Genomic DNA, 17,574 nt, shown 5'->3' with positions numbered 1-17,574 from the left:
TTTCCACCACAATAATGGCTAGTAAGGCACCAAATATGAAAAATGGAAAGTTGCACAAGATCCATTCACCTAATGGGCAATAAATAATGCAACAGACTGTTGAATAGAAATTCCTTCACAACACAATTACCAATAAATTATTGGTACTGCAGCTAAACAGGATGTACATAACCTTAATTCCAGCATTTATAAGCAATGGCTTCTGATGCTGACATTATATGTATTCTACCAGCACATGCATTTGTCGCAATAACAAATTCAAACAACTTGACAAGGAATTCAGGTATTGAAACTACAGTAAATGAAAAAGGTCAGAAAATATGGTAAGATCAATGTACAGGTTACAAAATACAATAAACCATTAATTCCAATTAAATATGCCAAGTCTAGGATCTGAAAAGAATTCTTTCATACAGCAGTTTTACTGTACCATACGATGACCAGAACGTGCACTTGGAGAACCTTTTAATAGAAGTTGCTCCCATTGATTTGACCTCAAATCTAGCATCCAGAAATCCTACAGCAAAAAGTAATAGTTCAACCAAGAATTTTTTTAAAAGAATCAGTGTCTAGGAAGATTACCTAGTATGGCATATGAATCATAAAAGCGTGTGAAATGGCCCAATCAATCAATGCTTTGGCATGCTGCCAAGATATATTAAAAAAGAAGTTTTTACATGCTATGGTACATTGCCAATGTCAAATGCAGTAGTGAATTATTTAGTAGAACACAGCAATGCAAACAGACTTAGACGATTATGTACAAAAGGCATCACAAGCTAATAGATTTAAGTGGCAGCCAGAATGCCCAGCTCAGCAACTTCAGAAAAGGAGCAACTAAGATGCCCAGAAAGAGGGTGTAATTTGCTTTCATAGGAAAACAATATTTTTCAGAATGCTAAGACAAAAAAAGAACGAAGTGAATTAATCAACCAAATCGCCATCAATGTATGAGTGCTAAAGAATCATCTTTTGGCACTTGATAACAGCAATATGTGAATCCCAAGAAAACATCTCAATTGGCTTCCACTCTTAAGTTCAAGTACTAAGAAACCTTGTTCACCGAATCATCATTCATGATTACCAGTTCCTTTGATGATCCATAAGAATCAATAGTCACTAGCTAATGATATGTAAAAACTAAACTCTGAAAAAAAAAAACTAATCATATGTAAACCAATGTTTTCAAATACGGTAGTACTCTTGATCTTCAACTAGTTGCCATATAATTCCAGATGACCAAAGACAATATCTCTCAAAAACAGAAAGATAAAGTCCAACGTTTAATAGCTAGACTTCTTCGTTCATCACCTGAATAGATATCTGCCATCATTTTAATCAAAGCATTCAATGTACTTTACAGCAATCAATGGTTTCTTTTCCTGCTAATGGAAGTAACCCACCTAAGTCGGGCCAAAACAATTATTAGAAATGGAACACTGATGATAGAGGAATTGCATTATTCACTGGTTTACACACCAGATATCCTATGCTAGGAAATTAATACACCCACAGCTTACAGAAGAAACTATTTAAAAGATATTCTCAGAACATGTAGACTTGGCCCCGTAAGTGGGACCACCATCCAACTACAAGGTTAAAGCTTAATTTGTGGCTTTGCATGGCCATAGGAGGATATGAAGTCAGAGGTAACTAGATGAACAAGACAATGAGAATTTAACTTTATTGAAGTGTAGTGGAAGTGAAGAGGCAAAATGAAATACTTCACTAAGCATCAAAAACAGCATTATGTAATGAAAAAAGAACAAAAGCAAACAAGAGCCTCTTATGGGATTACGAGAACACAATCAAGCCACAAAAGAACCACTTATGGATCAATCCACACCACCCACACAAAGGCCAAGAGAGTAAAAGTAAAAGCTTTTGTATTACACAATGCTTGAGAAAGCATAGAAAAGATACAAGGGGAGAACCTCTATTTATAACAAGATAAAGAGATATGGAGCAGCCCAACATCACATTTGTGATTTCTGCGGCATACTTAGTCTGCGATAACAAGTAACCACGAGGTGAGTAAGCCACTTTTATTTCAAGAAAGTACCACAAAAAATCAAGGTCTATCGTATCAAAGTTGGCTTTGAGCACATCTTTGATATGACCAACTTTGCTTATCACCTCTTGTGATAATCATATCTTCAATGTAGAGAAGTAATATCATCATTCCTACATTAGAAGACTTAACAAACAATGCAGTTTTAATATAACAAGATTTAAAACCAAATTTTATCATCACACTACTGAATTAATCATACCAAGCCTTAGGGGCTTGCTTTAGGCCATATAATGCTTTTTGTAACCAAAAAAAATTCTCATGTGCTAAACTTAATCCTGGTGGGGAATCCATATAAACTTTCTCATTGAAATTATAATTGGTATTTTTCACATCCATTTGAAAAATAGGTCATTTTTTAATTGATTCTATAAAAATAACAGTCTTAACCGTAGTTATTCAAATGACTGGAGCAAATGTCTCATCATAGTCTAGTTCATATTCTTAATTATATCCCTTGACTACTAGCCTAACTTTATATATTTCTAAAGTCCCATTATTTTTAGTTTTAATCTTATAGACCCATCTACATCCTATAGTTTTCTTCTCTTTAGGTAAGTTTGAATTTTCCAAGGTTTTGTTTTTTCTAAAGCTTTCAATTCATCATTCATTGTCTTAATTCATTCTTGATGATTTTTATGGTTCTAGATATGAGTGTATAGCCATTAGACATGCTTTATATTTGGGTTCAAAGGAATCATAAGATACAAATCTACTACGAGCCATTGAAATTCACATGGATCTTCTAACACTAAAGGAATCTATATCTTGATTTTGAGAATATCTTTCTAAAGCACATGGAGGATGGTCTTTAGTACATCGAGTATAGATTTGAATTTCACTATGAGGTTGGTTTATATTATCAAGACACTCATCCACATTCTTATGTGCATCATGAGTGTCCTCATTTTCACTCTTATGCACATCATCGTTTTCAAGAAAAGTGACATTTCTTGAGACATATAGTTTGTTCCTTTTAATTCCATAACATCTATAACCTTTTTTTTTCATCATAGCCTAGGAAAACACAATGAATAGCTTTTGGAAAAAGTTTGTCATTTTTGTCAGTAAGGACAAAGCATTTACAACTAAAGACTCTCAACCTTTTGTAAATGAAAGAGTTTTAAATAATTTTTCAATAGGAGAAATGTTTTCAATAGTTTTTTAAAAGATCTTATTTATCAAATAAACTGTCGTAAGAGCGACTTCGGCAAAAAACAATTTTGGAACATTTCTTGATATAAGTGTTCTAGTAGTCTCAATAATATGTATATGCTTCCTTTCGACTAGTCTATTTTGTTGAGGAGTATAAGGACATCATTTTTTATGAATAATCCTATATAAGTCAAGATAGTTTTTAAAATCTTTTGATACAAATTCTCCTCCAGAATCAGTTCTAAAGATTTTAATATTGATTTTAAATTAAGTTTTTTTATAATAATAAAATTTTTGAAAACAATCAAATACTTCGGATTTATGTTTAAGAAAATATAGCCAAGAGCATCTACTATAATCATCCACAAAAACAACATAATAAGATACTCCTCTTTTGGATATAACCGAAGTTGATCTCCATACATCTGAATGTAACAACTCAAATGGTTTCTTTGGATATAACCAGAGCTGATACTACCATAATATTTGGTACAAAAATGGTTTGGTGTTTTTGTAAAGACCAAAAACCTTTAATTTTTAAAGAAGTTACATCGACGGTTGAAACATAAGAATCATTTGGGTTAGTATGACATTCGGATAGTGTGGACTCATTTGGGGTCATATGAAAAGAAGCAAAGGAATCAAAAAACAAAAAAGTCTTACCGGGGTCAATGCATGTGGATACGGCTGTGTTCGAGAAGGAAGAAGTTTAATTCTTGAACAATGGTTGTAGTGTCTCCATGAGTTGTGTCAAGGATAATGAGCCAATGAATTTAGAGTCATCTACACCATTTCTTTCAAGAGATGGTTTCATTGAAGTCACCTTATCATCTCTTTGATCTTCTTTCCTTCTTTTAGGGCAAAAAAGCTTGATATGACTAGGCTCATAGCAATGATAGCATATTAGTTTGTCACTCTTCTTGTATTCAAGATCACATCCTTTGTCGTTTTCGCTCCTTCTATAATCATTGAAATTTCTTTCGTTCTCATTACTTCTTCCAAAGTGAGGGGGACTTATAAGCCCTTGTGTGATTGTCGGGCCTTGACATAGCAAGCACAGATTCTTCCTTTTTTAAAGATGAAGGTTTTTTCAACCTATTTTTTTCTATAGTTAATTCTTCAAGAGTTTCAACTATGGTAGGTACACCTCCTCTATGAAGAAGGTCTGATTTGGTCCTTTCAAATTTGAGTCTAAGCCCATTAACAAATTGGTAGGAATGCTCCATTCTAATTTGTTTTTCACGAAGTTCAACATTTTAAGGGCAATGTTACTTTGGCTCTAAAAGAGTCAATTCATCCCAAAGAAGAGAGAGGGCATTGTAATATTATATAATGTTCAACTCTCCTTAGGTCATAGTTCTTACCTTATTTTGCACATTTCATATGTGAGTTATATCCTTGAGACTATACATATCTTTAAGATACTTTCATACATCACTAGCAAAATCAAAATTTGCTAAGCTAGAGCATTTTTTTATGTCAACACTAATTATGAGCCATCCAATTATCTTGGAAAGACCCATCCTCCATTCTTTCCATTTTTTCTCACATTCGGTGATGACCTTAGACATCTCTTTCCATTAAAAAGGCATTTCCTTTCCATTTTTCATCTTGGTAAGAATAAGTTTAGGCTCTCTTTCAATGCCATCAAGCAAACCCCATAGACCTTTCTCTCATATTTTATAGTTTACTATGGATACCCACATCACATAGTTAGTATCATTGAGTCTCACGGGAATGGAGACGACCACTTCTATTTCATCCTCCATTTTTTACAATAATGAGAGAGAGAGGGATATAGAAAAAAGAATATAGCAAGAATTTTGTTGAAGAAAACTTTGATGGTGCGCTTCCCAATGCAATGATTTTAAGAACCGATGTTTTACCAATCTCATGATCCTCCTCTTGGCCTTTCCGAATGAATCACAACCCAAGAACACCAAGGCTTTGATACCATGTAATGAAATAAGAACAAAAGCAAACAAGAGCCTCTTATGGGCTTATAAGAACACAATCAACCTACAAAAGAACCACTTATGGATATGGATCCATCCACACCACCCACACAAGGGCCAAGACAGTAAAAAATAAGAGCTTTTGTATTACACAATGCTTGAAAAAGTATAGTAAAAATACAAAGGGAGAACCCTTATTTATAACAAGATAAAGAGATAGGGAGTGTTGGGTTGCTCCCAACAGTCACATTTCTATCAACTAGTTGGAGCTGTCCCAATCGATGACATCAAAAATAAATAAAAAGGTACAGTCAGCCCCTAATGGGTTGACCTCTATTATAAAGTAAAATGACCAAAATACCCCTGATGGGTATTTTGGTTTACAAACATATATATTAATACATACATATAGATATATATACACATATGAATATATATATATATATATATTAGAAGAACAATCTTAACGCAGTCTACATAGTTTTGATCTACTTTTCTAACAACATGCACAAATACAAAATGAGAACATTGTAAGGAAACGGCTTTGAATATATTAGGTTCAATAATGAACCAATACACATGCACATGAAGTGCGAATATACCCACTAAAGGAGAAAACACAAGCACATAATGTGCCAACACATAAACCCACAAAGGGGCAAAAATGCCTATAAGGCATAAGTTAATATTATAGAAGAGAGGAAGGGTGTAACACCCATTACATGGAGCAAAAGCTCCTCAAAAGGAGTAAATAAATTACAAGGGGGAGACCCCTATTTATAACACAAGAGAGGAGCCACATAGGGGGCTCCCAAAGGAGTCGTTGGGGGCTCCCCAACGACTCTTTGGGGAGCCTCCCTAGGTGGCGCAAACCACAAAAAGAAAAAAAAAATAAAATAAAAAAAGAAAAAGAAAATTACAAACACATTCCAAATGGAATATACGTAAAAAGGAGAAATGACTAAACTACCCCTATGCCTAATAATAGAGAAATATATATTTTATATATATAATTAGGAAGATACATATGCATATGTACCATATATGTATATGTATCATCCTTTATATATATAAAATATATATAAGATTACAAAGATAGAATGATACATTTTAACACCCCCCTCAAACTTTGCGTAGGGGAACGAAAAGATTGAAGAATGCAAGAGGAAGACTCTCAAGGCTTCAAGAGCCTTTAGTTCGAATGTCATTGAAATTTGCAAATGTCTTCCTCCAAAGTCTTTAACGATGAGCATCTTTCATGATCTATCCAAGGTACTTCTTTTCCTCTCATCTTCAAGATCATGTGGAACAAATCAAGAAGAGGTCTAAGTAAAAGATATCTTTGCACTTTAATCAAGTGAAATATTCCAAATACGATGAATTAACCAAAAAATCATATCATATAATTCATCCAAAAGTAATGGTGCAAAAAGATATTCTATGCATAATTCATCACAGGATTTGATGGAACAAGATAATTACTTATGTATGCAAAGTGATTTTAGAAAACCAATTTTTCATAATCATATACCATGTTGAAGAGGGAGCGGAAACAAATTACAAGAATGCATAATGCATTCATAAAGTCCAACATTGAACAAACATAACCTCATAACGAGGAATAACATAATGGTCCACAAGGGACACCACAAGAAGCATACGAAGAGGCATAAGTTGCACATAATTTATTGAATGAGGGTCAAAAGGCCATAATGAGCATATGCATATAATATCATGAAATGAATCAACACCTAAAAGAGTCATTAATGATCATGCTCCAATCATACTTTAGTCAAGTAATATTATATGAGCCGATAAGATAGAAAGAAAAGTGTTATTGATTTTAGCAAGTCCTTTGAAAGCGATTTCAAGAGGGAAATGCTCAAAAGAGTGTATAAATCACAAGAGTTCAAAAGGTTTTAAGTTGACTTAAGAGGCAAAATAATGAGAGTTATTTGAGTAGAGAACCTTACACATTTAGGAACATCTCACTCAAATGATTGCAATTACAAAAACTCATTTTGCATATCAAATATAAAAGGTGACCAAAAAATCAATTTGATTTTAAAATATGCATATTAATGATATGATTCACATGTATCTTTAAAAGACAAAATATGAATGAAATTTCACAAATTTCAACAATAATTCATCTATTACAAGCAACTACCTCATTAGTCCTCCAAAACCCACAAATCAAGTGTATAAGCTACTAGATCAAGAACATAAATATAATGTCATTAAAGGCCAAGGACACACACAACGGTGTGTAAAAGAACCTCTTGTCTATATGTAATAATACTTGAAATGAGTGCATCAACGATAAGAACAAGAGAATACACGCCAACATGGACCAAAAGCATCTCTAGTCTACGTAAAAATACACTCAAGACCAAGTATGTTCAGCTACTAGAACAAGAGTATCAAGCCAACCATGGGCTAAAACACAATACATCTCTTGTCTACATAAAATGGCACTTGAAATGAGTGAAAGAAGTCAACCATGGGCATACATCTCAGCGACTAGAACAAGGACACAAATGCCAACATGGACTAAAATCACACACCATGGTGTAAATCAATGTGCCTTGTCTACATATAATAACACTCAAGACAAGTGTGTTCAGTTACTAGACCAAGAGAACAAAGCCAACAAAGGGCTACCAACACACAATGGTGTAATAATATGTCTTGTCTACATATGATGACACTTAGATAAGAGGTATAAGAGGAGAAGACTTTTGAGGCAATAAAACTTGTAATGACAAACATATAAATAAAACCTTGGATAATATTTTGAAAATAAATATGTGCACATACGCACAACAAGAACACTTGGAACACTTGTGCACAAAAGCATGTAAAAATATCTTTAATAAGATACTATAATCGATGGAACGATATAAATGTAAGAACATACACACACCAAGAACACTTGGAACACTTGTGCACAAAAGCACAAAACACGAAATCACAAATGTGCAAATGCACTCATAAGATTCATAAGCAATAAAAGGTTGGGCAATAATCTCCAACACCCTTGAATTAAATATACCTTAAAACATTTAAGGTTCCAAGACACCATATATCCATCACATTTATATATAAATAAGAGCATCCATAAGATCAATGGCCAAAAGAAAACGAGTGACACACTCATAATTAGAGATCATATAACAAATCATTCTAGAGTCCCAAAGTGCCCATAACTCACCTCAACAACCATCTTTAATATGGTAATTGGACAATCTAAAATGACATAACACAAGGTGCCCTTAACTCATCTCAACAATCATCTCTAATATAACAATAAGGCCATACAAAAAGGATTGATGCATCATATAACTTGTGATGGATAAAAATAAATGTCATAAAAAGGCAATGAACACTTAGGGAAATCATTTTCCAAATATGTGATTTTACAAAGAGGGTCAATTCAAAGGTCCAACATAATTAATCACAACAATATGCCTTATAATAATTTTGCATAAATACGAAATTATGTTCAATCATGATCATTATCAAAAGACTTAATAAACACAACATGAAATATTTAAGCAATGTCATGTGTGAGGACGGATTTGGAATAATCCAAGAATCAAATCAAGCTTTTATAAATTGCAATTATATGCATACCAAGATGTAGAATGGCAATAATCTTAAATGAGCAAATTTAAGACAACATGTAACAAGATATTGCGGAAGCACTTATAATGATAAAAGAAACAATCTCACAAGTCCACTAAGGGACAAAACAAGCCCTAAGGAAGGCAATATATATCATCTCTTTATTGAAAAGAGAGTACCATGTGAAAATGTCTATGAATAGACAATACGCATACAAGCATGAATACTTTATAAAAGAAGTGTACGAAGACACTCTCACAACACTTGAACAAAATACGCAAAAAGCATAATAATAGCAAGCATGCAATAATGCATGTATTTTATAAAAGGAGCAAATGCTTGAGACTCTCAAGCTTTAACAAAGATGGTAATATTTAAAAAATCTCATAAAAAACCAATATTAAAAAGAAGCTTATAACAATCATGAAATATTCTCAAAGAGTATATACTCATAAGAAGATTCACAAGGATCAAAAGGCCTCTCAAAGAGAGATCAAACAAACAAAATTCTCAAATGAGGGTACATACGAAAGGAAGAGGGAAAACTATTAAAGTGGAGAAAATCTCAAAGAGAATACTAGGATTGCGTTATGGCATAAATCTATAAACAAAAATTCATAATATTATATGACTTAATAGATTATAACCAATGGCATGAATATGTTTTAAATAAACACAACATGAAATATTTAAAACATATGTAATAAGTATGCAACATTAATGAAGACCATAAATCTTATAATAAAACATATTCTTGAAATTGAATTGAAGAATGAAAAGAGAATAACCATATTTTATGAGATCATTTTTAAGACTTAATTCAACCGATATTATAAAAATGTCTTCTTAATCAAACATTGCTCGTATGAAAAAGAACTCATTAGGTAGGAAAATAAACATCATTTTTCAAAGACACATGTTATTATGAAAAAACCTCATATAGGACATTTTAGAGGGTAAACGCATACTTTTAATATGAAATAATTATGATGAGAGTATGTGAGCAATGCTACATCTCTCACAAACATTTTACTTCTAACATAACTTTCTTAAAAAAACTTATTTTTCAAGAAAAGACATACGAAAGAGAATAATATAAAAAGTTCAATGGAATTGTTAAGAATCCAAACTCATAATGACATGGAGAACACATATGCAAAAACATATCTAATTCTTTATAATGCTCAATATTTAAAGAAATATAATGCATACCAAATATTTTAAGAAGCAAAAGAGAGAAACACATATGCAAAAACATATCTAATTCTTCATAATGCATAATACTTAAAGAAATATAATGCATACCAAATAATTTTAAGAAGCAAAAGAGAGAAACGAGAACTTCACCATTCTTCTTTAAAATTTCTTGAATAGCACGCTTCCCAATGCAACAAAGAGCAACTCGATCCCAACCTTACTCTGATACCATATAAGGAAACGGCTTTGAATATATTAGGTTCAATAATGAACCAATACACATGCACATGAAGTGCGAATATACCCACTAAAGGAGAAAACACAAGCACATAATGTGCTAACACATAAACCCACAAAGGGGCAAAAATGCCTATAAGGCATAAGTTAATATTATTGAAGAGAGGAAGGGTGTAACACCCATTACATGGAGCAAAAGCTCCTCAAAAGGAGTAAATAAATTACAAGGAGGAGACGCCTATTTATAACACAAGAGAGGAGCCACATAGGGGGCTCCCAAAGGAGTCGTTGGGAGCCCCCAACGGTCACATTTGTGACCGTTGGGGGCTCCCCAACGACTCTTTTGGGAGCCTCCCTAGGTGGTGCAAACCACAAAAATGAAAAAAGAAAAAAAATAGAAAAATAAAAATAAAATTATAAACACATTCCAAATGGAATATGCGTAAAAAGGGGAAATGACTAAACTACCCCTATGCCTAATAATAGAGAAATATATATTTTATATATATAATTAGGAAGATACATATGCATATATACCATATATGTATATGTATCATCCTTTATATATATAAAATATATATAAGATTACAAAGATTGAATGATACATTTTAACAAACATTACCCTGGAAAGGGCATGCACACAGAAAAAAGGTTCTTATTTGATTTCCAATACCAAATGACATGAAAATACTGTAGATAAATATTGAATTAAAGTTAACAACATATAATGGCAAAGGTTCACCAAATCAAATGGACAACTAGCATTAGAGAAGATGAGTAAAATCAAATGGAAAACAATGTATTGGTTTTGCAACTTTACCTTGTAGTGATGGAACCGTTCTTGATTTGGTGAAGTGAACTCACCGCCTGAAGAAAAAAAAAGACAAATAACTAAGAACCTGGCAAACTTAACACCCATGCAACAAATTTCTCCCAAAACTAAAACAGGCCTACAAATATTAAAAAGTGGAAACAGAATAGATCAGGTTTCCCACCAAAAACGTAAAGGTGGTCTTTCCATGCAACTGCTTGGTGAGCGCTACGAGGTGGTGGACTATTAGGACTTGAAATCAATTTCCATTCACATTTTTCTGTATTGTGTTGATAAAGATCGCCATATACAAACGTCTGCATCATCCAGGCCAGAAAAAAAAAATTGCAATTGATCATGGAGTCTGATGTATGGACCCAATAGCAAAGCATGAATTCTGTGTCAGCATGAATATGCATCTACAAGGGAACATGGATGTCTATATCATTCGCCAATGCCTAGGATGAGCTGAACGAAGCATACTCACTTTATTCCCATTGTAATATTCGCCTCCATATAATATCAACTCCGATTCTTTTAAAGGATTGATGTTCAACTGCATCAATCACATATTTGTTAGAACAGGAACAGATCTTAGACAATGGTGCCATAGGATGGAAGTCCCAAGAAAACCAAAACTAATGTCATGGTTCCTAGCATAACCATGGCCACTTTATTACACATGCCAGATTATGGTGCATTCAGTGCATCATAACTGGCATACAATTTCCTTGATCATTTTCATCCTATCTGATGGAAACTGTTCTTAGGAAACACTAACAAATATCATCTCTCTTCTCCACACAATATGACACTGTAAAATGCAAGGAGAATAACCAACCATTGACACAGTAGAGTGAGGAAAAGAGCGCATAAAGATACATGATATGCATTACAACTGGATATATATAAAAAAAACTAATGCTAGAATCTTATATTTTTAAACATCACACTGTAACATGAAAATAAAATATTTTGCAGAAGACAGTTATCCACCTCATGTAAGCAAACACAAACCTCTATCAACTTGTTCTTAATTTAGAAGGAGCCTTCTTTATAATCAATTTGAATCTAAACTTATCCCAGGGAGGCACATACAAGACCCAATTGACGAAGTAGGAAGCATTTCCCCCTCTATACACTTTTTGTAAGGAAAAATATAAGCCACTTTATACACCATTTGTAGGCAAAATTAAACCACTCAACTAGTTTAGCAAGGTTTACCAACAAAAGAGAAATGGCTTCTATTATGGGACAGAGAGAGAGAGAGAGATGATGCCCCCAAGCACCAAATCGCAAGCAGCATAAAATGGGATCTATATCTTTGAAAGACAGGTGATTACATGTCCAACATTACTGAAGTGAAACTGAAACTGATTATCTTTCAAAAGGAGGCATCAAGGTGGAAAGTGAAACTGATTCTAGGGTTAAGATAAGTCCTGCCATTATCAACACTTCACCTTGTATAGTTAAGAGTGTTAAACCAGAATACTAGTGCAAGTCCATTTTCTCCAATGAACATGGACTCCACTATAGAAGATTGGCAAGAATCCATGGCAATGACTCAAAGGAGTGACTTAGTAAAGCAACACAGTGGTCCCACTATAGGAAAAAAAGGCATTGGAGAAAAAGTCAATCAAATTATGTCTCTCGTCCTGTTGAGACAAACGAACCATTCAGCAAAAGACAAAATGGGAATGAACCTTAAACCAGCATTAGAAATAGTTGCAGCTCGCTGTCTTGTGTGAGAGACATTTAAAAGAGTAACTTAACCAATTCGGTCAACTCCCAACTTTCCCACTCTAGTTTTGCATGGACAACAGGGAATGGAACTAGAAAAACAAATGCAACTTTGTGGAAAACAATTAGAATCCAACTGAATTTGGCCACAATGGAGAGATTGGTTCAGTTTTTGGATCAATTCCTAGAGATGTTGGACAATTAAACCTTGGTGGTCCATACTCTTAAAAGTAATACAGAAAGTCTCGTGCCTCACACAACCCTCACATTTGGGAAAATAAATTTGTAAAAGCATAGGTGGATCTATTCCAGATGAGTTGTGTAGTATTCATAACCCATTGGTGGTTCTGTGCTCTTCCTTTTCTTTCCCTGTCTTGGATACTTCTTATCGTCTAACATACTTTACTTCCTTAATTTTCACTAAATAAGTTGCTTGTTTTTCTCAAGCTTAGAATACAAAAATGCATAATCATGATGATTGAAAAACAAGGCCACCTTAAAATGAATCAATATGTATAGGCGTAATTTCTCTCATAGTATTTAGAAACAGAAAATAGATCATACCGAACAATTAGATCTAGGAGAAGGGGCAGGTACATTTTCTTCAACATGAACCTCTTTTTTTTTAGCCTCCTCCTTCTGTATGCTGGCCTGTTACAAGTTCAAGATTGCATGCTTATGAGGAATGCAAGTAACAAAGAACAAGCTTGACAGTTGTATCAATTCAGAAAGTTAAGATATGTATAATCATGTAGGAAAGCTTGAACAGATCAATTACATCACTATATTTATAGCTCATAATGATCTTGATCACCCAATTGGGCATCAAGAGTCATTTAATAGGAAGTATACACATATATATAACAATTTAATAGGTAAATTATAAATGACTTTATTTCCTAATTTACATTATCGTAATTTTGCATTCTGTATCAATTTGTGTGTTTGCATCTTTATGTCCCTATGACATAAGAGACAACTCATCCTCACATGTGATTGCCATGATAGTCACAACACATTACAATCTTGTGATCTCAAAATTCATTCATTTAACACTTGGCAGCAATAAAAAAAAATTTGGATGACGAGGAACCTGCCTATGAATGGGGGCAGCAAGAATAGTTGCTCATTTAATTTAACTGTAACTTGATTTTCTATTGATAGAAATACTGAAAAATCTCCTTCACTTAACCACCATATCCTATATGCCAGAATAAATTTTTAATAGAAAACAAATCTAGCTCAACCAACCAATTTGTGATTGCTGAAAACCAACATCATTATCCTTGGAAAGTTCTGAATTCTTGATATTTTGTGCTTCTCCATCATATGACTTGTGAATTAATTATTAGTGTGACTTGTCATTTATAAATTATTAGTGTGAAGTGACATGAAAGCAGTAACAAAAGCATGTGTTTATTTAAATGCATTCAGCCTTTTCAAACCAAAAAATGCCCCTCATATATGTAAGCTATACAGGGGAAGCACATTATATAAAGAGGACACAATTTCTCGATCAAGGGAAGCACCCTTCCAACATAATGGAAGCTCAATTCTTATACTGGCAGACATGGGCTTCCCAATATTTGAAGTCCAGTTACCCTAAAGCTTCAAAAGCATTTAGTTTCACACCTCAAAATTGTGCTGCTTTGAGACGAGTTTCTGGTGACCATGATATCTAATTTGTGGCTTTCATGCTTCCTATCGTTAATCTATTATTTTTCATCTAGTTTTCTCTAATTTTTTTTTCCTATACTTTTTCTTTTCCACTTATGGACAATTTTTTTTTATTACAGTTTCCTCTTCTTCCAGATATTTGTATACTTTTAACTTCTTATTCTTTTTTTTCCTTTTTACTGATAAATCTGTTTTTAAAACAATCATTATAATAACTGTAACAGTACTTCCCCAAAAAGTGACTTTTGGTATTAAGCTGCTCAAGATGATTAATAGTTTCAAACCCATCTAATTCAATCAACAATTTGCCCATAGTTCAAAATTTCTAATTGGCACATATCCTTGATTCTTCACATAACTACCCTTTGAGCTGAAATCTTGGGTCAAGATTTCTGTCAACCCCTTCATTCTTCCAAATTGAAGTTTGAATGATCACCTAATTTTCTTCAACCTGACATCACTCATCACAATGGTAATGTCCTTTCTTCCAAAGTTAAGATACAGATAAGTCTAATGATAAGCATCAAAAGGGCACTATAAACATTCTCCCTCAATAAGCTGATTACGAATCACGAAGCTTCACTATTGAATTCTTAGTGTTAGTGAAACCATCCATATGAAGCTATTTCACCTTGTAGAACCAGCGAGTGAGGCAGTGATACTGCTGAAATTCCTAACAAATAAACGATAAAATGGCCGCTCGATCCCAAAAACTTCTAACGTAAACAAGTATGTGATGAAGGAACATTTCTCTTTGAGTCCCAAGAATCTGAACCTCAATAAAAAAACAGAAAATAATAGCCCCAAACTCACAATAGGAATGCTTGCAATGAAACCAAACTCTCAGTGACCATCATGCACCAACAGCGCATTCATTTACAGATGGGTGTCTACGAAACCTCAAAATTCTTATATCGCGCTCATTGTACCACCGTTTATGAATTCAAAGAGACAAATTTAGAGATCAATTTAGAAACAGAGAGAGAAAGAGAGAGGTGTTACCAAGATAGCGTCGATGTCGTCCTCTGTGGAGACCTTCTTGCTCTCCCTCCTCGCCTTCTTCTCCTCTGCTTTTGATGTTTTCCTCTCTGTTTTCTCCTTGCCCTTACCAGGCTTCCTCTGTTTCTTCCCCATCTAACTCAAACAACTTTGGACTTCTATGTCGAACAGGAAGAGACAGAAAGAAGCGTCGGTTGGATCCCTTGCTCTGGCACCCTCCTCGCCCCCGCTCTCCAGAGACTGTTCTCTCAAGCCTCCACGGTTTTCCTCGGTACTGTGTAGTCGTAACTCCTAACACGGGAAGGAAGGATCACGAATCGATTGGATCCGGATCATTTGAAGAATCTGTTTGGTGATCGGATATCCATAGCATTGGAGATACTTGGATCAACCAGACCCGAACAGAGATCCAGATCTGGACCCGGTGTTTGGGATCCAATCTTTTTCAGTTGTCACTTTAAGCATACGTTACCTGGGTCTGGTTCGTAGTATAGACAGGCTTGCATTGATGGCATAGTGAAGCACCCTCGATCCTTAAGATGCCTAAAATCTCTATGTTGCTTCAACGAAACTATGTTAGGAAGACAACCAAATAATGGGAAATAGTAAATTAAAGTTCAATAAAATCAAAGAAACAAGCAAGGGTTGTCATAAAAGAGAAAATCCTAATCTTAATTTGGATATGAGATAGATCTATTATATAAAAAAATTAAATTCTAAACAAAACCCAAATACAAAAAACCTTAAACTAAAACAAGATCCAAATAGACCCTTAATAGCTCCATTGTGATACTTCAGCTCTGCATAATTCTCCCCAAGTTAGAGAAGGCTCACCCTCGAGCTTGAATCCACTTGTGTTTCTTCCAGTTTTTCTTGATGAACCTCTTGCACATGGAGACTCAATATGACTGGATCAGGAGGTTTTAGCAATGGAAAAATCGGATAATCCAGGGATTCAAGTAGAAGGATTGTGGATTCTATAGTTTGTTGATGAATTTAAGTGGACAAACAGATCCACATAAGGGTCCATGGTCTGGTTTGATGGGTTTAAAGAAATATTGTCTAGGGTTCGAGTCAAACCATGTAAATGAGAATGGATAGAGTTTATAGTTTGGATTTGGGGCTTGAGGCTAAAAACTTGGGTTTTGAATAGGCCTAGTCGGTTTAATAAGGTATTTAGGATCAAATGAGTATGTTTATGTGGGCTTTGGAACAAAAATGGTCCCTACAAAAGTTAAAGGGGTCAAATAGGATCGAGATTGGACATGATTGGGTTGGTTCAGTTTCAGACCCACTGAAACAGGTTTATGGATCTCGGAATTGGGTGGGGCTTGGGCTCAAATAAAAGGGAACCGGGTTCTGACACCCTGTTTGATTCTTGGTTGGTCTGGTACAAAAGAAAATTGTTCACGACAAAATTGGTGCCCCTAAATGCATTGAATGCACCAAATAATAAAAAATAGTAAATTAAAAGTCAATAAAAAAAACAAGGGTTTTCATTCATAAACTACTTCTAATAATCCCTATAAATGGTATTTACAGGGTAAAAGAAAAAACCCTAATCTTAAAAGATAAAACTTTACATGTTGTATTTTTATCATTCATTTAGTAATCAACAGTTTTTGGATTATGAAATTTTAATGTTTAGATGCATTTTTGAAAGCGCTGAAAATCAACGGCCTGCACTACTTTGTATTCTAAAGTTTTAAATGCCTTGTGAGTAGTTGATTTTTCACATTTCTTAAAACAAGTCGATATGTCATAAAGTCTTCGTGTAAAGCATATTTCTTACTAAATATATGAGGTCTAATTGATAATATTCTCAGTCATCGGAGAAGAGGAAACATTTGATTGTTGTTCATTATTAAGGATATCAAAGCCCTCGACACCTCAGGTGCAACAGTCAAAGAAAGAGACAAACATCCAAGTGCAGCAATTGAAGATAAAGATAAACATCAAGCTAACATTCAGGAAAGTTTTACGGAAGGCGATTATGTTAGAGCTGTAACTCCTAGAAATCAGGGATCTATGTTAAGCAATGTAACCAAGAAAACAATTATAAAAGGAACATCTCAACTCAATATGAAAAAGGAGAGTTAGAGAGA

The 17,574-nt window shown here is 34.0% G+C and overlaps 1 protein-coding gene across 1 annotated transcript in view; it reads right to left on the bottom strand.

The window, feature by feature from the left end:
• The window catches only part of LOC149829786 (Galactose oxidase/kelch repeat superfamily protein), a 95,717-nt gene extending 80,006 nt beyond the window's left edge, over nucleotides 1–15,711 (bottom strand). The window contains exons 1-6 of the mRNA XM_090015293.1: nucleotides 15,473–15,711; nucleotides 13,358–13,444; nucleotides 11,541–11,609; nucleotides 11,238–11,370; nucleotides 11,063–11,109; nucleotides 431–517 (exon numbers count right to left, since the gene is read on the bottom strand). Coding sequence (XP_089871419.1) covers nucleotides 431–517; nucleotides 11,063–11,109; nucleotides 11,238–11,370; nucleotides 11,541–11,609; nucleotides 13,358–13,444; nucleotides 15,473–15,604 — 555 coding nt within the window. The 5' untranslated portion in view covers nucleotides 15,605–15,711. The remainder of the gene's footprint in view (nucleotides 1–430; nucleotides 518–11,062; nucleotides 11,110–11,237; nucleotides 11,371–11,540; nucleotides 11,610–13,357; nucleotides 13,445–15,472) is intronic.
• Between the last annotated feature and the right edge of the window lie 1,863 nt (nucleotides 15,712–17,574).

This window comes from Nuphar pumila, chromosome 8, assembly GCF_984573655.1.
Source record: "Nuphar pumila chromosome 8, dmNupPumi1.hap1.1, whole genome shotgun sequence".
NCBI classification, from domain to species: Eukaryota; Viridiplantae; Streptophyta; class Magnoliopsida; order Nymphaeales; family Nymphaeaceae; genus Nuphar; species Nuphar pumila.
The sequence above is the reverse complement of the archived record's forward strand: the minus strand, read 5'-3'. Positions and strand labels throughout refer to the sequence as shown.